General features: G+C 48.0%; 1 protein-coding gene across 2 annotated transcripts in view; it reads left to right on the top strand.

The window, feature by feature from the left end:
- WIPI1 (WD repeat domain, phosphoinositide interacting 1) overlaps window positions 1-22114 on the top strand; it is a 27410-nt gene extending 5296 nt beyond the window's left edge. The window contains exons 3-13 of one of the 2 annotated variants that reach the window (XR_006739437.1): window positions 364-533; window positions 4657-4753; window positions 11006-11103; window positions 11734-11826; window positions 12558-12628; window positions 13291-13398; window positions 16303-16467; window positions 17231-17338; window positions 18016-18134; window positions 18579-19654; window positions 21177-22114. Coding sequence is in view for 1 of the 2 variants with exons in the window: in XM_045569513.1 (XP_045425469.1) it covers window positions 364-533; window positions 4657-4753; window positions 11006-11103; window positions 11734-11826; window positions 12558-12628; window positions 13291-13398; window positions 16303-16467; window positions 17231-17338; window positions 18016-18134; window positions 18579-18679; window positions 21576-21623 (1178 nt within the window). In the remaining variant the exon portion in view is untranslated. The remainder of the gene's footprint in view (window positions 1-363; window positions 534-4656; window positions 4754-11005; window positions 11104-11733; window positions 11827-12557; window positions 12629-13290; window positions 13399-16302; window positions 16468-17230; window positions 17339-18015; window positions 18135-18578; window positions 19655-21176) is intronic. The other variant, XM_045569513.1, reaches the window with a different exon arrangement.

Genomic DNA, 22114 nt, shown 5'->3' with positions numbered 1-22114 from the left:
CCCCTAAAGTGGTACCCCCTCTAGCAGGACAAGAAGAATTCTGAAAACAGAGGCTCCCAGCCGAGAAGGCACTCCTTTGAAATCTCTCACAGGGAAAGGGTAGATTGAGATTGTCCAGACCTTCCAAATGTGTTTTGCAGAGCCAGCAGGGGAGCCCTAGGGCCTGGAGGGGTGACTCCCCCATGCAGAAAGCTCCCCTGGAGGGTGGGCCAGGGTGGATCATTGTCATGGTATTAGCCCCCGGTCAGCAAGACCTGGAGAACATTCTCCAAACCTGGCCTGCGCTGCACCCGGCCTTGTGGAGGCTGGAGTCCTTCTCCATCCCTGAGCCACGCTTAACCTCGCTGCCGCCTGCCCTCCCAGATGAAATCCCGGACGTCTACATCGTGGAGCGCCTCTTCTCCAGCAGCCTGGTGGTGGTGGTCAGTCACACCAAACCGCGGCAAATGAATGTGTATCACTTCAAGAAAGGGACAGAGATCTGCAATTACAGCTACTCTAGCAACATCTTGTCCATAAGGCTGAACCGGCAAGTAAGTGGGGGAGATCCCTCGGGGTTTCAAGGCTTCTGCTGACGGGGACTGGAGAAAAAGATGGATGTCTTTAAAGAGGAATGTATTTAAAATCAGCATTAAACTCTAATGAGAATTTTAACGCTCAGGCCTAGGGATTTTGTAAAGAGAGTCTGCCCCATATGCTTGCTTTAGGGGTTTATCTTCCCTGGTCCTTTGGTTCATGCTTCCAGAATGTCGGCCACTGACTGCCTAGGTGCATCTGCTCCCCTGGGGTGCAGCTGGGCACCAGCAGGGATGACTCATCCTGTGGCTCGAAACTGTCCCATGAGCTACAGCAGGGGGACCTTAAACCAGAAGAGCGCCTCTTCTGGATGTGGCTCTAAACAGTGGCGTTCACTGCAGATGCTGGTAATGTTTCTGAACAAGAGATGCACGAGGACAAAGTGTGGGCCTCGGGGTCAGTAAAATGCTTTCTCCTGCCGTCCCCACGGGCTTTCCTGACAGGCCAGCTGTTCAGTCTCACACTCCCATTCTTTTTCCCAGTTAACCCTTAAAGATTTTTCCGTGTAGTGTTTTCTTTGTTGAAGAAAGGATTATTCTTAAATAAGCAATACAGTCTCTTTAAAAATATAAAATCTTGTTCAGTAGGTGTCGGGGTATTAGCAATTAGCAGAGTCCCCCCTTGAATTCCCAGGTTTTCTAGCCTGTGAGAGCAGAGACCGTGTCAGCGCTGTTCATGGCTGTAAGCCCTGGTCAAAAAGACGGTGGTTGGTAGAAAAGTGCTCATAAGTGTCTGTTTCCTGACTATGTATGAAATGAGTAAATAAACAAAGAGGTTCCTTGCATGACGATGCAGATCTGTCTATTCAATTAATTATTCCCAGGGAGGTGGAGGTTGCTGCATTCATTCAGAACAATGTTTTATTTTTGTCTTTGTATCTAAACTATTAAGCACTAATTAATTTTTTTAACAGATGAAACAAATAAAGTGCTTTCTTAAGTTTATGAGAAGGAAGAGTTTATTTCTTCCTGATCACCTGTTTTGATGATCTACTGAAGTCCATATAAAGCAGTGTGGTCAGGCTGGGCACAGTGGCTCCCACCTGTAATCCCAGCCCTTTGGGAGGCCAAGGCAGGAGGATCACTTGAGCCCAGGAGTTCGAGACCAGCCTGTGCAACATAGTGAGACCCTGTCTCAAAAAAAAAAAAAAAAAAAAACCAGTGTGGTAGAAAATAGCTGGAGAAATAAGGTGGGGATTTTTAAGTGGAGAGAAGTAAGGAAGAAAAGAAACCTGAGTTCTTGGTAAGGGAGGGAAAGGCATTTGAGAGTTTTCAACTTGAAGGCTTTTAAGCAAAATTCTTGACTCAAGTGCTTTCTCTGAAATCTGTTGGTAACACGTTAAGTTTCATTTCAGAACCTTTTCTTAAATCTTTGCATATGGAAATAGCCAGCACACAAAGGTTAAATGTCTTTTTTTGGCACTTATCAAGATTATTTAGGCAAATGTTCTATAAAGATCAGAACTCTCAAATAGAATCTATTCTATTTACTTATATAATTTCTCTCTTTCTCTCTGGTATTTTCACTGGCAAATGGGACAAGGAAGGATTATTCAAGTGTCTGAGCCCATTAACCTTTAGGTGCCAGCCTCCCCGCCACATAGCACTCATTAACTTTGAGTTCCTCCTCCCCTCCCCCATCTTCTAAAGGACACAGATGCACCTAGAACTCCCAGCAATTCATGGCAAAGGTCCTGGGAACCGACATCTAACAGTTCTCCCTTCCTTTAGCATTTCTGCTCCTAAGAAAATGGTTTGAAACCAGTCTGAAAAGTATTTAGGGTTTGCTTTTCTTAAAACTCTCAGACTTAACTTTTGGTTTAGACAACTCAACTGCCACGGCCCCTCCTTGCCGGGCAGTGCCCGGCAGAGCTGCCCACTCGGAGGGAAGGCAAGGAGGGGCCAGGGCAGCGTGTCCCCTTCTTTGGTAATTAGTCCTCTACTTCATCAGATCTTCAGACAGCGCAGTTGTTTTCTAAAAAACAGGAAAAAATTAAAGATTTGTATAAGGAGTTACAAGAATACAGAATCCCTATTTTCTAAGTATAAAGGAAGAACACTTAGGAATTGTCATGTTTCATTTTTAGTTGATTGTTATTTCCCTTGTATTTAATTGAAGAAATGTATTTTATGGAGTAAAGACAATAAACCAGATGTAGACATGCAAACTTTTACAGTGCTTTGACCATCTGCTCCTAGGGGCCCTAGTTATCCAGACGGAAGTCGATTGGATCGAAGCCTCTGAGGCCTAATCAATGGTGCTCAAGGGCAGATGCTATAATGCTATAAATATCTTTTAAGTGAGAAAGGTAGTTGTTACTTATCAAACCTAGAACAGTAGATGAAAGTCAAAGTGACAGGGAACGAGCTGAGTTGACCGCAAGGCCATGGTTCTGCTGAGATTGAAAATCGACTATTAAAAAAGCAGTTAGCAGGGCTGTGTCCACCCCAGATGTGAGCTCCCATGTGAGCCAAGATGAGGGGCCTCCTGGTTCCCTCCCTTTCTAGTCTTATCTGCAGCCAGCGTGGGGGTGACCTGAAATTCAGCTGAGTGGGCCGCAGAGCAGATGGCACTGTTGGAGCTGGTGGGAGAAGTGCAGATGTGACCCGATGAGCTCAGTGCAGGCGCCGTCCCTGCAGGAGGCACATGCTGGGGCCTCCCTGTCCTGGGGGTTGATGGTGGGGCTTGGAGAGGATACAAGAGGGGATCAGAAACCTCAGAACATAAACTAGCAGGGAACAATGTAGTCCAGACCGGGGTATGTGCTGGGAGCAGGCAAAGTGATCACGTAAATCAGAGAATATGTCATAGAGAAACATGTCATCAATTTTGAGACCCTGTTAGAATTTTTTACCCCTCAGCACCCAATCTCAGACGTATGACAGAGCCTTAATTAAAATTAAGAAAGACATTTCAATTTTATTTTTCTGCCTGGTTAAAGTTGATAGTCTCCATCTTTTTGAACCGTGAGGCGTCTTACTGGGAACGCGACAGAGCCGGGTTTTCCCGAGAGGAGGCCCTGCCTCTTTTTTTGGGTGGTATTTTTAGGTACTTTCCCTTCCAACTGATGTTCCTTGGACTAAAAGGAGCTGGCCTGAGATCAGTGGTTCTCAAACCTTGGTTCGCAACATAATCAGGTGGGCACTTGTCTAAAGACACCCACACCTCCGAGCCAGAATCTCCAGGGGGGTCCAGGGCTTGCTCCCTGGGTGGTTCTGGTGTTCATCCAAGTCTGAGAAACACTAGCCTAGGGGAAGCCGAGTCAGGTGTGTGCAGGGGTGGTAGGCAGCTGCTCAGAGTGTGCTGGAACGAAAATGCCTTCCCTACACCTCCTTACCAGCACTGACATCTGCTCTTCCACTGGGCTACACATTATATTCCTTTAAACACCCAACACATCGGCCCCGTGACCTGTGTTCACTTAGCAGAGAGCACAGCCATTGGGAAGAGGCTCCGAACCTGACAAGTTTTCACATGAAGAGGAAGAGAAGGGTCAGACGGAGGAGGGCACCAGAGAGGGGAGCCCAGGGGGGCACAGGGCGCTGGGTGGGGTGTTAATGTGGGGGCTGAAGGCCTTCTGCAGTTCCCTCGACTGGGGCTACAGAGAGTGGCCCCAAAGTGGGCCTGGAGGAGAGTTTGAGTGGAAAGGAGTTAAAATTGGTAATTATCTGAAGAGGGATGAAACCTAAGATTTGGCGACACAGAGAGCAAAGAAATCCACATTTGTATAAGAGGGAGACCTGTGCTACAAACATTGAAAGCCAAAATGTCAGATGGGAATAGGAACCAAAGAGATGACTGGAAATTGTCTTAAATGGCAAAGGAAGTCTGATCGGGAAGTCTGATCACAATACAGAAAAGAAAAAGAAATCTTAATTTCTAAATAAAATTTCTTGAGATCTTGTATTTTATGCCTCTGTTCAGGCGGATAATGATGTGTGTGTGCACCCACGTACACACATAAACATAATCTTCAAAATGCATCGTCAGAATTCCTTCTCCTTTAGGCCTAGTATCAAGTTAGGACACATTTCAAGGAACCAGTTCAGGAGACTGATGATTCTGTGTGTGTGATTACAGAGGCTGCTAGTTTGCCTGGAGGAGTCCATTTACATTCACAACATTAAAGATATGAAGCTGTTGAAGACCCTCCTGGATATTCCTGCAAACCCAACAGGTGAGCTCCAGACACCCTTCAAATCTCACGTCCACGTGCTGCTTTCCCAAGCTGTGTTTCCTCCTAAGTTGGAAACATGAAGCACTGTTTTTGCTTTATGAGTCTTCGTGGTGTTTACCCTGAAGCTTTGTTTCAATGGTGGCGGCTTCACATTATGTTAGTCTGTGCGTCCTGCAAGAGGGCTGTGTGGCCTTCACTGCAGCCAGGAGAGACACCCGCCATCGTCTGGCATCCGTGGCAGCAGATGTGTCAAGACATTTAAGGTAGACACATGGGAGAGTTCATGCATCTGATGTTGAAAGGCATGTACCCCTCATTCTTTTCTGTGGTTGTTCAGTACAGAGTAGGTGTAATAATTAGAAGCAGGTTTTGCCTTGGTGTGTCTGCCTGGCCAGGAGAAAGACAATGCAGACCGTAACGAATGTGTTTTGTTACATTACAAAGAAATCTCTCTACCTGGGTGACACGTTATGATATTGGACTTTACTAAGTTCTCAAGATTTAATGCTGTTAACATTTCTGGTGTTTAAGAATGGGAATAGTTTGGATTTGTTAGATTGAAACAGCAGATGATGAAATTTTATGAATTCACTGAGCTAGAAGTAAATGAGAAAGAATTCCTTCTTGTGTGGTGGGATGGGACGTGATCATACTAGAATAAGTTGTGTATCTAATGATTCAGGTTACTATTTGTAGATTATATTCCAATTTAGTATCATTATATAACTGCTTCCATTTACTGTAGTTTTCTAATTCTTTGATTTTCATTGAATTTCGAGATCTGTGTGGCCCTACCCAAGTCACCTAGACTTTCTCAAGCCTCAGTTTCCTTATCTGTAAAATGGGATAATAATACCCATCTCATGGGATTGGCTGACAATTAAACACAGTAATGTTTGTGGAAGTGACTAGCACCAAGCCTGCCATGCAGTACACATTTCCTATGCCTGATTTCCTTCTCTTCATTTCAATTATATAAATGTCCACTTGCTGATCATTTCAGTGCTTTAAAATTTCAGCCATGACAAAAAGATGTTTTAAAAGGACAAAAGCCATTAAGGCCTTTATAAAGCTCTGTGAGATAAGTCTTTAAAGCACATTCCTCAAAACGGAAGGTGGTAAATGAAGAAACTGTGGGTGGTGTTTGGTTTTAGGCATGAGAGGTTGGAATAATCTGGAAAAGTAGCTGTTGCAGGCGCACCACGTGCTGGCACCATAGCAGGCAGTGTCAGGTACGGGGACGGCAGCCACGCACCAGGATCCCGCAGTCTACCCGGCACGAGTTCCCTTGGTGCTCTAGCAGGGCTTGGCAGGGGTGGGACCCGTGTTTAGCTGTGGGTACGGACAGTTGGAAGGAAGATGTGCTTTTCTGATAGGACACGACAGGCTTCTGAACCTACACAGGGCTTGGAAGGCACAGCTTGAGCTGGACCTTGATGGCTTTGGGCAGGGGTGGACAGCTGCCTTTGGCTCTCAGTGTCTTTGAAGAGACGGGAGTGGGGGCAGTGAGTGCCACTTCCTCCCTCGCACCTGGCGAGAACTTGGCCCCCAGAGGACAGAGCTGCTTGGGGACCAAGCACGCTCCCCCTGCAAACAGGGACATTTCTCCCCATTTGTTCTTACTTTTTAGCAAATATAGTTGTTTTTCTTCAGCACAGAAAACTCATTGGTTGTCTCACTTTTTGCGACTTAAACAGGAAGAAAACACAGTTTAAAAATGCAGGGCCATCTGTATGCCATGTTGGAGAGAATGTGTATTGTTTGTAAAGGGAGTAACTTTTATCTCAAGAAAAATTAGAAACAATGGAGGCACTTTCTCTGTCTCAGATAAACATCACAAAAGGATCCAGGGATAGATTGAGCTTCGTGTTCTGAAAGACCAGGGGCAGGTTGACCAAAACGTGTCTCTTTAGATCTTTGATGTTCTTTGGAGAGATAGTCCAAGACCTTTTCAAACCTCAAATTTTATAATTATCGCCCCAACTTCTCCTGAGCTCCCCTTTTACTTGAATAAAACAGAGATGACCATTTTTAGCCCCCAAGTGGCCGTGAAGAGGACTAGCTGAGGTCCTGGCGTCAGAAGGCAAAGGCGAGTCCACTGTCCGCTCGGGGGGAGGGGGGGGCAGGGTCAGCTGGGCTCACTCACCGGCGCCCAGCGGCCCACGGGGCCCCTCACACAAGCCAAAGCTGTGCTTCAGTGGCACAGCCGGTTCCTCGGTTCCTCGCTCAGGAACCTTCAGAGGTCCCTGAACTGTCAAAACCATGAATATGCAACGCTCAGAGGCCAAGGGTCTCCTTGTGCGTTCTCATTCTCTATTTTCTGAACGACAACAATGAAAATAAGACGGCAACTCTGGCTCAATTTTATAAATAAATCCTTACTGGGTACACAGGGAAGACAGAATCACTTGTCTGATTGGCTTTGGCACACAAATTCTGAAAGTATTTTGACCTAGCGAACAACAGGTAAATTCAATATACAGAGTTCTGCTGTGGCCTCACATTCGGTATCTCATGCAGCTGTAAATTTCCTTCCTTCTCTCTGTGTTTGTGTCATGCCCATTCCTGTTGTGTCAGAGATTGCAGGCTGTTTCCTTTAAAGAGTTTGGCCAGACAGGGGCTCGAAGTTAATTTCCTGCTAGCACAGCAGTCGGTGCACTGAGCGTTCAAGGGTGGAAATCTCCACGGAAGTCCTGCCAGCTACAGAACTGGGGGCCAGGGGTGTCACAGACCTGACCACCCTTTACGGAACGTTGGGGCAGCATTCCGTGCCACACAGCCACGTGGATCGTAGAGCACAGTTGTGGCTTGTACCCCCCACAAATCCTCTTTCTGCAAATGGTAATACAGGTGGTGTAAAGGGGTCCCTTTTGTGGTAGCATATAGCATTTGCAGTACAGAGATGATTTCTTTCCTTTCTATTTCTGAAAATTGGAAAGCATATTTTGAGACATTAATCAACTCTCAAAGGGAACTACATTTTATAAATCACTGTTAACTTGCCTAAAGTTTGGCATGTGATACTATAAATACCAGGGTGGTGAGAGTGACTTAGAATCATGGGACTTTCTTCTAATCCCAGCTGATTCCATTGGTTTTTAACTCGATAGATAGCAGGTACTTCTTTTCCAGCTGTAGAAGAATTACAGCCAAACAATTTTGGTAAAATTATAGCTGGCAATGATTTATGAAAATATGTGTCAAATCTAAAATGAGTCCAAATGCCCCATCGAAACCTCATTCCTATGTAGAAAAAAGACTGGATGAAAATACACTCATATGTTGAGAGTGTTAAAAGAAGCCTCTGGGTTTTAGAATCGTGGGTGATTTTTTTTTCCTCTTTATATTTTCTGGGCTTTGGGAGTTTTCTATGCCATTACTTTTATGTTATAAAATAATGTTTTTTAAAGCCCATTTCCTTCCTTGAAAGGGCTTTTTTTGACACCTGTGACAGAAACTGAAGACTAGTAGAATGGTAATAGCTAAGGCAAAAAAAAAAAAAAAAAAAAAAAGTCTTCCTGTTTGCTTTGGGTGCTTCACAAGGTAGGATGATACATTCAGGAGCCAGTTGGATTCTTCTGAGACCTGGACCATAGCCAATGGAAGGAAGTCATGGCAAGCATCTCTGGGGACCTTAGTGAAGTCTGCGAGGGTGGGCGTGCAGAGTCCTTGACTAAATTCCGATGGATTGGTAAAGGTGTGAGCCCCAAGGCAAAGCTGTCAAATCAGTGGCATGTGTCAGCGCCAGCTGCAGCACCCATTATCCTCTGTCCCTTCCTTGTTAGCATCCAGTATCGTCTAATTCTATATTAGGTATCACAGAAAGTTCAATGCCAGCTAAAAAAAAAGTTTAAGCCTTTCTTTCTCTCTGGGATATTTAGATTTTAACACAAAACTCTGAAGGACAACTGGAAGTATTTGTCCAGGGCTCAAAGACCTCTCAGCTCTCTCTGCCACAAAGATGTGCTCGGTATTTTTTCGAAGGGAGGAAGTGAGTAAATGAAAGTGTGGCATCCCGGAATGTCAAGCTGGAAAGACCCCCAGAGCACTGCAGCCCCTTCATTTCACAGCTAGGGAACAGGCCTGCAAGGACCACAGGTAACTCGGCAAGAGTTAAACAGCGCACGGCAGACCTGGGTCTTGAACCCATGTCCTCAGCCTGTCCTTGCCAGGTAAGTATTCCTAAAACACTGCCTTAAACACACACACACACACACACACACACACACACACACCACCTTTATCAAGATATAGTTTATGACTGACTTCCTTCACTTTCACTTAACCTAATATTTTCAAGGTTCCTCTGTGTTGCAGCATGAATCATCACTTCATTTCTTTGCGTTACCAAATAGTATTCTATTCTAAGGATATACCACAGTTTATTTATCCATTCGTTCATAGACATTTGGGTTGTTTCCAGTTTTTGACTTGTGAATAATGCTGCTATGAATTTGTATACAAGTTTTTGTGGGGACATATGTTCTAATTTCTCTTGGGTATATATGTAGGAGTGTAATGTCTGAGTCATATGAGAACTTTATGTTTAACTTTTGAGGAACTGCCAAAAGTTCCAAAGAAATGCCCCATTTGACACTCCCACCAGCGGTGTATGGGGTTCCAATTTCTCCATATCCTCACCAACACTTCTTATCTGTCTTTTTTATTATAGCCATCCTAAGGGTGTGCAGTGGTATCTCATTATGGTTTTAACAGTGCTTTTTTTAAAACATGGGTGCTCAGAAACCTTCATCAGTCAACTGCTGCATTTGAAAGATCTTAACTCTCTAGTTTGGTGCTCAAGTCCTTTTAAGGTTGCCATATTTTATTGACATCTTTTGTGCCAACTACTGCTGTGGAACCCACCATGTGAGCCACCCTGATCTCCTGCTTTGCCTCCCCAGTTTCACGGAGACTAGAACGCCTTCTGCCTGCCTAGCTGTTCTTGAAGTTACATTTGAATTACAAAGAACTCAGATGGGATGGGGAATGGGGGTTCCCAGAGTGAAACTGGGAAGGTGTGAGTGGCCTCTTCTAAGGCCAGGGTCAGGAGTGGCCTTGTACAGCCAAGGGGGTGGCAGGGATGCCATAACACTCTCTTAGGGGTGCCTGTCAGGGCTTGGCCGCCTTCCTCCTGTGATCTGCTTGGCAAGTGATAAGAGTACAGCCCCGCTGTATATGCAGCAAAGCCAGAGCAGGAAATAGGACATAGGTTCCAATTCTAAACGTTTGATTTTTTCTTTCTCTGCTCTGTTTCCTCAACAGATTAGGTAAAGTACATTTCAGCTTGATCTAAAGTTCTTATACTTTCTTAAGAAGCCCACTTAACATATTAACTTGTAACAAAGATGTCAGTCCCTTTTTTATGTAAAAAGGTATCCCTCTTGGGTAATCTCAAAGCTCCTCTTCTGGTATTCTGGTATTTGGTTCTTCAGAATTCCTTGAATTCACTATTATCATGTATACCTCCGTTAATCTAAAGCACTGTTGTGAAAATGCTTTTCTTAAATGCTATTGGGAATCCCCACCCCCACCCCCTTGAGTCCCCTTGTAAATAAAAATAGCTAAGTTGGTTCAATGGTTTGGTGGGCTGTTTACTCTTTCAGAATATTGTGGAAGCATCTTAAATCCAACACGTCCTCTGTATTTGGTTTGTTTCGATGACTGGGCACACTGGGCACACCATCGTGACTGCAGAGGCAGACCTCAGATGAACTTCCCCCTCCAGAGGTGCCCGTTTCCCTTATCAAGGCAGGACATTCGGCCCAGAAATGAGGAATTTCTAAATGGGTCCTTTGCTCTTCCTCTTCTCCAACTTGCACTTACTGGCCAACTGTATATATTCACCTGCAAAAATACTAACATGCACTGACCTTTCACAATAGGAAGATTCATTTCAGTTATGAGTAAATCCTCCTGTAGCCCTAGAGCAGGAAGGAATTGGAAGAGAAGTAGATGCTGTTTCAGAGCCCTGGGGTAAAATGTGAAGGTGAGCGTTTTTAATAGTCTAAATCCCTATTGCTGAGCTGTGAATAGGACATGGCCAGTGTTAAATCCGGAGTTCTTCCCCTGTGGATTTACTTTATTGGAGTCCTTTGATCAGGGCAATAATCAACAGAAAGTAACGTCTACAAAGCCGTTCCTCTGCTCGCCAGTAGGTGGCACTGTGGTCGTGCTGTTTTCAGAGGCCGTGTCCAGCCCGCCTGTCTCCCTTGCACCCTGGCTATTCATGTCCTGTTTCCCCTTTGCCAGGTCTATGCGCCCTCTCTATCAACCATTCCAATTCCTACTTGGCCTATCCTGGAAGCCTGACTACAGGCGAGATTGCGCTTTATGACGGAAACTCCCTGGTAAGTGGACAGCGGTCCCGACTATCCCAGCCGCAGGCCTGGGTCGTGTGCTGGATGGAAGGAGGGAGAGAGGCCCCGTCGCAGGGGGGTGAGGAGCGGAGGCGGAAGCAACGAGGGGGGCCTGTTGTGGCGATCACGGGTGGGCGTGGAAGAGATGGCAATGACATTCGCCTTGGGCTTGCCGTCGGTCAACATAACCGTGAGGCAAGCGCGCCAGGCAAGTCAGACGTCTGCACCACGATGGAAACCACCTGCCAGCTGGTGGCCGGTCATCTGATCGAATGTGTCCCACCTCGCCCTGTCCTGGCCTGAGGCCACGTGCAGCTGTGGGAGTCCCGCCTGCTCTGTGCACGCAGGGAGTGCCCACGACAGCATCGCAGAGCATCAGGCACATGGTTGGTTGTCCACCTTCCCAGGGGCAGGAAAAGGGATAGAAACAGACGGCCGTTGAAGCCGAATCGCGGTACGCTAGAGAATGATGCCTGGCTCATATGCAGACGGTCTGGTGGAAAGAGAGGCAGAGCGAGCCTGGCAAACGAGGAAGAAGGAAGAAAAGAGGAAGGAGAGGGAGAGGAAACGCATCTTCCCTCTTCCCTGGCATCAATATCCATTTTTCCTCTCCACCAACAGAAACCGGTCTGCACTATTGCTGCCCATGAAGGGACACTGGCTGCCATCACCTTCAATGCCTCGGGCTCCAAACTGGCAAGCGCGTCTGCAAAAGTGAGTGGGCTCCCAGTGTCTCCTCCTGTCTGGGGGCCTGCTGGACGTCTCCCGCGGTGCCCAGAGATCTGATGGCACGAGACTGGTGACATGAAGACCGACTGGTCTTTGAGGCACTTAGGATTTGTTTCAAAGTGAGAATTTCTGGCCCCTGCATGTTGTGGTGTATTGAGTCATTTGTTAATTCAATAGAACAAAGGCCTATGCTACACAAGATACAAGACATTTTGCATAAAAACTTGTGGTCTTATCAAAAAATGTGCATGCATATCATCCATAGATACAGATGTGACATTTCTTAAACTGAGTACAAACAAAATGCTTTGCTATTTAGCCACAGAGATTGAGCTCTTCTGACCAGAATAATCAGGGAAGGTGATCAAGTTGAATTTTAAATGCCATGAAAAGCAGGTGTATTTAGATAGGCAGAGATTGAATATTCTAGAAAGCCAGCCAGAGCAGTTTGGCAAACACACAGGCACGCACACACACACACACACACAGCCTTGGGCAGGGGTGGGAGGAAAAAGGGAGACAGAGCGTGTTTAAAGCACGTTCCAAGAGTTGCTAATATGGCACACATACAAATAAAAATGCCTCCGTGCTTGACACTTTGTGCTTCTTCCTCAGAGACAGATGTTCAAAACCCATAAAACAAACTCTTCTCTAAAGGGATGTCTCTGTGTGAAGCCGTTAGTGGTTATTAAACAGCAACCCGCTTGCTTTTCCAGGGCACCGTCATCCGGGTGTTCTCTGTACCTGACGGGCAAAAGCTCTATGAGTTCCGGAGAGGGATGAAAAGGTCAGTGTTCAAACCCATTTTAAAGTCCCCACAGAAGTCCTGCAGGGGCTGCTGGCAGCCGTCGGGGAGAGGACGGAGGGTGGCTCTGGGCCCTCCTCTCACCCAGAGGAAGTGTAACTGGACTTTCCCGGGTAATTGACGTCCAGGTTCCGCTTAGGGCTCAGTCAGACTGAAAGCCGAGATGCTGTTATAGCGGGGAGTTCAGCCACCAGAGTCCTTTTTTGATGTGTGCATGGGCAGCAGCACAGGAGAAATGAGACAGCCAGGGATTCACAATTCAAAAATAATTTCTGATTCCCTTGCATGGAAATAAAGGACAATGTAAAGTGTGATCATTGAGGATCCTATCAGATGTAGGGTCTGCAGCTGGATCGGGGCACAGAGCAGCTGGAAAACTCCCAAGGCGCCAGGAAGGTACGAGTCTTCCCGTCTGCTGATGGAGAGGCAGGGCTGTGCCTGGTCTGTTCTTGCACAAGATGGTGACCCTTTGTGAATCTTTCTGACATTAATTTCCAAATTCGAGTAACACAAGGTTGAAGGGATTTTAGAATATGTAGTAGGCTCTTAAGGATGCATTTAATTTTTTGACAGAGCTGATCTTTGAACTGCAAGGCAATAACCCTCATTTCAGGCTCACTGTCCGTGTGTTGCTGTGTTCCCAGGTATGTGACAATCAGCTCTCTCGTGTTCAGTATGGACTCACAGTTCCTCTGCGCCTCGAGCAACACCGAGACCGTGCACATCTTCAAGCTGGAGCAGCTCCCCAGTAGGCAAGTACAGCAGCGGGCACCAAACGCCCATCCGGCTGGAGGAGCCAGGGGCCGGCATAAGTGATTTCTTTCTTTTGAATGCCAGAAACTTGGCTTTACTTGTGTCTTCATTCACCACAGTGATGGAGTGTGTGTTAGTAAAACTTCAGTGGCAAGTACAAAATCAGGGGCCACACTCCCGACTTCACATCTTGGCTCTGCCCCTTAGGAGCTGTGAGACCCTGGGGAGATAATTTAATCTTTTTATATTTCAGTTTCCTCATCTGTAAAACAAACATGATAATATATTTGGGCTTGTTTGAAGAGTAAATGAGTGCGTTGACCTAAAGCATTTAGTACAGTGCCTGGCACATAGTAAGCACTGACAAGAGTGAGCCAGTGTAGCTCTAGATTTAGTGATATTAATATATTTATTATTGCTATTAGCACCATCAGCGAGTGCTTGGCAAACGGCCCCACGGGGATGTGTATTAAAGCCTGCGTTAGATCGTAGCCAGTGGTGTGCGTATTGGGTTTCTGTGGCAGCCACCGTAACAAATCACCACAAACTGAATGGCTTCGAACAGCGCACATTTGTTATTCCGCAGTTCTGTAGGTCAGAAGCCCAGAGTGGCACGGCTGGGCCCTCTGCTCGGGGTCCCACAGGGCTGAAAGGGAGGTGTCAGCCGGCTGCGTTCTCTTCCGGAGCTCGGAGTCCTCTTCCACCTCACTCCTGCTACTGGCCTCTATCATGTATGCGTGTCAGTATGATGCGGTGCCCGGCCTCTGTCCCTCCCTCTTCTGAAACTCCATCCAAAGGCAGCAGCGGCCAGGCCAGCACGTGCGGCGGGTTTTGGGTCCTGCAGGCCAGCGCGGTGCGTGTGAGGCGCCCGTCCTCCGGCAGCCCCGTCCCCGGCTGGTGTTGAGACCGGGGTGTGCTCCCTCCCTCCTCACAACCCTCTGACACGCACAGCTGCCTAGGTGTGTCCCAGAGCTCACTGTTTGCCCTGAAGTTCTCCTTACTCTGCATACGTTCCCCAGAGATTGTATCTACTTTCTAGATAGATCTGTCACTTCTCAGAGGGTTTCTAAAACTTCAGCCCTGATCTCCTCCGGGGCTTTCCCGCGCCATCTGTCGCAGTAGGTGTGAGCGCGGAGGGTGTGGAACTGTTCCCACACCTTCCACCCGAGGTTCCGCAGCTGAGGGATCTCAAACTGCTGCTGCGCTCCTGTCTCAGTCCGGGTTTGTTATCGGGACGTAAGATCCATTTCCCGCTGCAGGCTCCTGTGCTGAGAGTGACCACAGGTGACCAGGAGCAGAATCTCTGCTCCATGTCATTCTGGGATCTCCCCTCAGCCCGTCCGTGGGGGTCCCTGTGTCCTGGACGATAAGGCCACGTTGGCCTCTTCCGTCCTGTTTCGCCGGCCACTGCCCTTACCCACGTCTTCCACTTCTCTTGCTGGTCCACGTCGTCACTCTCATATTTGACCTCTTTCCAGTCTCTTTTTACCAATCCATCCTCTGTCTTCTCGCCAGATTCATCTTCTGAAAATGCTCCTTTGAATGTGACACCTCTCCTCAGAAAGCTGTGCTCCCCGTTGTCCTTGGGAATAAAATTCACAGCTGCTCCCCTCCCTTCCCCAAACCTGGGCCCTGGTGAGACCTGCTGCAGAGCCCCATGGCCACCCCCTCCCCAGTCCCCTCAGCCCGAGACACCTTCTTTCAAACAACATTGACCTCTGCACGGAGCCTCTTCAGTTCTCCCAGCAACCCTGTGCGGAAGGCTACTGTGACGATCCCTGTTTTCCAAATGAGGAAACATGGAAACTGAGAGGTTAAGGAGCCTCCTCATCTGCCTCTCCTTCCTTTGTGGCCCTAAAGCAGCTCCTGCCTGTGCATTTATGTGGCGCCGTACATTAACTGCTCGTGGGTTGTTTTTTTTTTTTTTTTAATGTATCCATGCCATGTCTCCACCCGGAATGCGGGCTCTGGGTGTTATACCTCTTTGTAAATCCCAACCCAGAGCACGGGGCTCTAGGACAGTCAGTACCGGGAGGTTTCGTGCTACCTCAGATCACGGGATCATAGTAGTACAGTGTCATTTCAGATGAGAATGTCAAGGCCCAGAGAGGTCTGTCCACAGACCGCCGAGCCTGCTGGTGACGCAGTGGGGAGTAAGTGCAGAGCTCTGCGCTGCAGTGTCAGTTTCCCCCCAGGACCTGATCCCACTCTCCCTCAGCAGCAGGTGCTCCTGGGAACATGCGTAGCAGCCTGGTCCTCCATGCGCCGCCTGCTGCACAGAGCACGGAGATGGGGGTGTCTCTCCTCAACAGAGCATTCACCCCCCTTTGTCTGGCAGAGGCCTGAGGATGAAGTTCCATGACTGCAGGGTCCTTTTGAATTACCTTCATCTTTAGGAATGCTGGGTACCCAGGTGGCTCCGGGGTGTAATCAGACACTGCTCAAAGTGTCTTGCCTGGAGGTTTGCTGCCCACTCAGTCTGGCTCTGGGGGCCTTCACCTCGAGATCTGTCTGTTCTTCCATGAGCCCAGCACAGGCCTTGGCTTATTTTACAGAGCCCAGGTATGGAGTCGGTCTCATTCTCTGCCCTAGCCCTATTTCGGAAATCTAGCAATCAGACTGATCATCAGATACAGCCTTTTTAATGCAGGAAAGCAGTAGCATTGGGAACCTTTTAACAGCTTCACAATGGCTTTTCTGAAGGACAAACAAGCCCTTGATGCTCTTTTGTTATTGCCAGAATAATATGTCCTGAATTGTCCTCGGTGGGCAGAACATTGTGCAAAGGCACAGTCTCTCCCTGCCGCCGTGAGTACAGCTAATGACGTTGGGTGTGTAGGTTATTGGGGAGATGCCGGCGGCCACGGCTCAGTCCCATCTTCGACTATGCCTCACTCCCCTAGTCAACCAGAAGAGCCTTCGACCTGGAGTGGCTACATGGGAAAGATGTTCATGGCTGCCACCAACTACCTCCCGGCCCAAGTGTCAGACATGATGAATCAGGACAGGGCTTTTGCCACCGGACGCTTGAACTTCTCTGGGCAGAGGAACATCTGCACCCTCTCAACGTACGTACAGCGCCACCCACCCTAAACAAGCCCATGCTTTTATAAACGTCTTTTTCCAAAGCACAAAGTTCCCACACGTGAAAAGCAAAAAAGAAAGAAAAGACAGTCAAAATGAAAAGGTGAGCTGACTCAAACCCCTACTTTTCCTATCTGATTTCAATACGGATTCTCAGGGGGCAGCTGGAAGCCACAGCGTGGGAATCTTAACCTTCTAGTTGCAACAGTATTGAAAACAATTCCTATTTTTATGTAATTACATAAAAAGCCTCTAGGCCTATTGTCTAGGCTCAGATACCTATGGGGCTGACTAATGTTTTATCTAAGAAATTTAAAGGAGTGTATTAAAAAGTTGAATATTTTAAAAAAGTCATAAAACTAACCAGCAAAGACAGTGAGCCAATTACACACTTTCTAACCTTTCTTTGCCACTGTTAAAAGCAGAGACGTTTGTCACTTACAGCCTGCGCTCCGTGTAGGTGAGCTGATGTGTTTGCTGGCAGTCGCGTTGCACAGGGTAATGGTCTCTGCACACCTTGTTTCCCCTCATCCCCACGATTATGTTCCAAGTCACGAAATAATCCTGAAAGTCGATCGTGAGGTCAGAACGCAAAGGAATGTCCAGGGGCCCAGACGGATCAGTGGGCTAAGGGTTTGCAGATGGCAGAAGTTGGTGACAACGAGGGTGAGGGAGGCCTTGTCATTTGAAGCTAGTCCGTCACCCAACTTCATTGTAATCACGGTTCATGTTTTACCTGGCCCTCAGGATCCAGAAATTGCCAAGGCTGCTAGTTGCATCATCTGATGGGCACCTCTACATCTACAATTTGGACCCTCAGGATGGCGGAGAGTGTGTCTTAATCAAGACCCACAGGTGAAGATACTAGTTCTCAAAGGACAGCCTTTCAAGCGCCAGTTGTGTAGAGTTGTCACTTCACCAAGAACAATGACGAGCTTCAGTGCTCTGGCTCCGGCAGTCTCGGTGGCAAACCTCTAGCGGGCCCCTGCTCTGCGTTGGGCAGGTGCTCTCGGCCTGCGGTATTCGTCCGGGAAAGTGCCAGGGTGAATGGTAACACGCAGAATGGAACGCATCCCCCTCGGCCTGTTCTCCTGGCACAGCCCCTGGGGACACAGTGGGTGTCCAAAAGCGGCCCCTGCATTGAATTGAAAAGTTCTCGTGACTTCCATGACCAGGTGCAGGCTGACTTCTCTTCCGGCTGTGGACAGGGCACCACGAGCTGCCACCACCACTCTGCTAGTTAGCACGTCTTAGTGTCCTCGCCTGAGCATGCCAGGAAGAGCAGAGGACCAATCATTGTCTGTTAAATATAAGAGAAAGGGTCATTTTGAAGTTGTGTGACTGACCCCTGGCAGTTTAAGGTCCCTGCAGTTCACACTGACCTAGCAGTGTACTCGTAGGTCTGCAATTTAAACTCAGGTAGTGGAGCGTCAGCTTCCTGCTGCTTTTCCTTTGGAAGGTGTTCTAGATACGTGACGATTTAGTTCTTCTTTTTTTTTTTTTTTTCACCCCCTCTTCATTGCTGCAAGTAGCTTGCTTGGCTCAGGAGCAACAGAAGAGAATAAAGAAAATGACCTCAGACCTCCGTTACCTCAGTCTTACGCAGCAACTGTAGCCAGACCAAGCGCCTCTTCGGCCTCCACGGTGCCAGGTGAGGGGACGTGAGGGCCGACGGGGGAGCATCCCCAGTGGCCACCATCTGGGGTGGAGCACTCTCCTTGGAGTTGTTCTTTCCTCACAGGTGAGGCCGGGGTAATCGATTTCACCTTGGGCCCTTAGCCTGGCAGGTGTAGCACAAGAAGGTCATTTGCCTAATTAGTGGCGCTAACCCTTGCCTCTTGAGGGATTCCAAAGAGGTGGAAAATTTGGGGCAGCTGGGTGGCAGGCGGGGTGAGACCAGCCGTCTGTCTCTCGGAGGCTGGGAGAGTGAGCACGAGGATTTTGAGTCGCCGTAAGCACAGTCTCTCCAGCTGGAAGGCAGAGACAGCTCCACAGTTTGCTTTGTCTCTCCCTCCTCTCCGATCCCGTGCCCGGGCCGGTCATGGTGTAAGAACAGACCCTGTTGCTTGTTTCATCTCTCGTTCTTGGTTTCCAGGTTATTCTGAGGACGGCGGGGCGCTGCGAGGAGAGGTTATTCCCGAGCATGAGTTTGCAACGGGACCAGTGTGTCTTGAGGATGAGAATGAATTTCCCCCTGTGAGCATTAGGGATCCGTAAGAGAGCGGCTCGGTCCGTGCGCTTAGACGGAAGCCTTCACCTCCTACCAGAGGCGAAGGCACTTTTTTCCCTGTTTCCTAGTCTATAGCAACTAATCCTCTTCTCTAACATTCCGAAAGCCGTAGGGTGTTATCGTGCCGTGCGCTGCACATCCTACAGGCTAGGCTTCAGGGGTCCAGCTCAACCCTGGCAGCACTAGAGTAACCGAGTGCTAATCCAGGGAGTCTCGGTAGCCTCACTTCATTCAGAGGCCTGGAATCCTTTACTTCGCTTCTGTAGCTCTGACTTTGCTGCTGGCAAGGTAGGAACTTACGCCTGTGTCAAACTCTTATTCTCCTAAGGCTCCCCGGGATGCTGTCGCAGAACGCTGCCTGCCCTGTGCTGGAGGGGGTGACTTAACAGGGCTGGGCTGCGCGGTGCAGGCGAGCTCCACCGAGCCTCCCCCTCAGCTGCAGGGACTCGTTAACAAACAGCCACGTGGGGGGCACGAGCCGCTGTGCGTGAGCTCACCCGGGCACCCGCAGCTGGGCTCCCCAGCACCCTGCTCCAGCTGGCGTGGCGGAAGGAGCCCCAGGGCTGGCTACATGCTAGGCTTGGCTTCCTCCCGCCTCTGCACCCGGAGAAAAGACTCCCTCCCTGGGGGGCTGCCGGGGCCCCCTTAGCTTCTGATTCTCCAAGCTTCCACTTGGAGCAATGTAGCGACCCCTGCTGCGAGCATCACTTACAGAACATCCCACATAGTCCACTGAAATAATTTAGAGACGGAAGCAGTGTTTAGGCCAACGCGTGGAGAGTCAACTCGAGGAGTGGCCCTCTGGGTACGGAGCAGTGCCCGTGAGGCCCCGGTATGGAAGGTCTCCTCCTGATGGTCACTTTCTGTCAGTGGAGATTCCATTTGTAAAAGGATGGAGCGCAGGTCCGGCTTCTCCCCCAGCAGATCCATGGAACAATCTAGTAAGCATATTTGGCTTGAAAAGCAAAGCTGTCCTGGGGCCCTTTGTGCCTGGCTGGAGGGGCAGTGTTGTGATTTCCCACTTCGGTTCTGTGGGTCACAGCTTGAGATGCGCATTTCTGGCTTTTAATAGGCACGTTGCCAACATTTCCAACACCTGAAGCTTATATTTTAGTGGTGAAAAGCAATGGTTCTTAATTAACCTTAAAAACGTCTGTTGGCTGCAGCCTACCGATAAATCAGTTGTTCTGCCTTTGGGTCCTCGTGGCCCCAACTAGCCGTAAAGGAGTTTTTCTGGCTCCCCGCAAGTTGGTGGTTATTCACCTGAAGTCGCATCTTCCTGGAACCAGAGCTCCCCAGGTCAGACGTGGTAGGAGCAAGTGTGACCCTCCCGCTCTGTCAAGGTGTAGAGAGTTCACACACACACTTGGTTCCATTTCAGTGATTTTGTAAAAGTCTGTGACGGCTATAAAAGTTTATTAGATTATGAATTATAATCAGAGTAACCCTTGCAAACCTCTTATATTTACAGAGTTGGAGTAATTTGGATATTGTCATTTAGGAGGTAGTCACTTGCCAAAGAAAACCTATATGAAATAATAGGTACCTTGTATAGACCATTTGTTTGGGGTAAAAAAAAAAAGTGGAGATACTTAATTTAAGAACCAGTGAGAAAACACGTCATGAGACCTGTTTGCCTATATAATTCCAGGAAGCTGGGCATGAGCCAGTCGTCCTGTCCACCTCTTAAGGACCAAATGAGTGACAGTGGGTTTAAATTGCGTCAGGACTTTTTATGTATACATAAGAAATGCTTCCTGCCAGTGAGAGTGTTGGTCACTCAACCAGGTCCTTAGAATGGTTGTTAGACCCCAGCGAGTGGTGGGCAGTTGTGTGTGCAGGGCTGGCGCTAGGCATCTTGGTGGCCACCAAACCCCAGCCGACCCTCGAGCCCGCAGGCAGATGGTGGGGAGGGGCAGTGCTCCCCCTGAGGTGCTGCCTCGGTGGCAGGCGGCCTTCTCCATCTCACCACGCGAGGACCAGAGCGTGAGCGCTACTGGACGCCCTCGCAGCATGGCCCATCCCAGCCATGTGCATCTTGGCAGAAATGTTCAACTAGAGATGCTAGAAAACTTCCTCTCTTTGCTTTTATCCTGAATTGTCATGCCTATTGCAAATATTTGTCCAGAATTCACATCTTTACTCAGATTCATTAAAAACCTCTAGGATCACAAAAGGATCTCGGAATCTCAGCTTGGTTAAAATCACTTCTCCTGTAGCTGTGAACACAGGCCTGCCTGAGTAGCCTGCGTCCAGGGCTCCCGGGCCTTTAGCCTTAAGAAGAGCATCACTAGTGAGGTTTTAAAGATATATACTGACACTTCCCTGCGTGTGATCACTCTTACCTCCTTGGGATTTACTTTGCGCCAAGAACAAGGACAGAACAGGGAATCGATCATTTCTGGTACCTTAGAAAGCTGCAGCGTTCGGGAGAATGAGCAGCTGGGTTTTTTTTTTTTTCAGTAACAAGCCAACCTTTACAAGCCTGCATATTTCTCGAGACCAGCCTTAATCTTGTGAGCAAGAGTAAGGGGATCGGGACCCAGGGTGTATATTGCCTTTTTAGCGGTGAGTTAGCAGTCCGTGTTTACAAGTAAGATGAGCCTTTTTAAAAAATACACATATACATATAAATCTGTACACATACACATTTTATATAGTATTTTCTGAAACTGTGCCATGCTCATCTACACCTAAATAAGAAGGGTGGATCTTCTTTGGCCACGGGCGAGGGTCAGTGTGAGGTCAGACAGAAAAGCTACGCAGCGCCGACCCTGCATGGGCACAGACCTGTTGATATTGCAGCCTGCCTGCCAGCCTCTTCCCGGGAAGAGTAAGGCCGTTCTGTTTTGATTTTGGTAGATAATCTTGTGCCGTGGAAGTCAGAAGGGCAAAACGAAGCAGACATGATGAGACGCACACCTCAGAAATCAGGACATCCCCTATCAGGTGGTTTTGGAGAAAACAAGGAAGGTGGAAGAATGGAGTGCAATTGTGTGAGCAGAAAGGGGGGCAGGAGTCCCAGGTGCTGTGCTGCTTAAACCACAGGACGTGCTAAACTCCTCACCACGCCCCCCTCGGCCCTGGTTGCCAGTGGGCACGGGAGACATTGTATACACATCTGCTATTTAAAATATGTTCAAACCATAGTGTAAATGCTAACTAACCACATTGGTATATAACCGGAATTTTATATTGAAAAGGGCATCCTTTTTAAATATATGCTGTGTAAAAATGTACTTTATAGGAAAATCTCTTTGAATTGTATTTGTTGTATATTACATATATAGAGAAAGGGACTATTTTAGCCAGGCAAAGTATCTTTTGCAGTGATTGGAATAAATTCATGTATTACTTTTGAGTCCCATTTAGGACACTAATAATAAAATCATGGCAATGCA

Source organism: Lemur catta, chromosome 15 (assembly GCF_020740605.2).
Source record: "Lemur catta isolate mLemCat1 chromosome 15, mLemCat1.pri, whole genome shotgun sequence".
NCBI classification, from domain to species: Eukaryota; Metazoa; Chordata; class Mammalia; order Primates; family Lemuridae; genus Lemur; species Lemur catta.
Note: the sequence above shows the minus strand (reverse complement) of the source record. Positions and strands in the feature narration are given on the sequence as shown.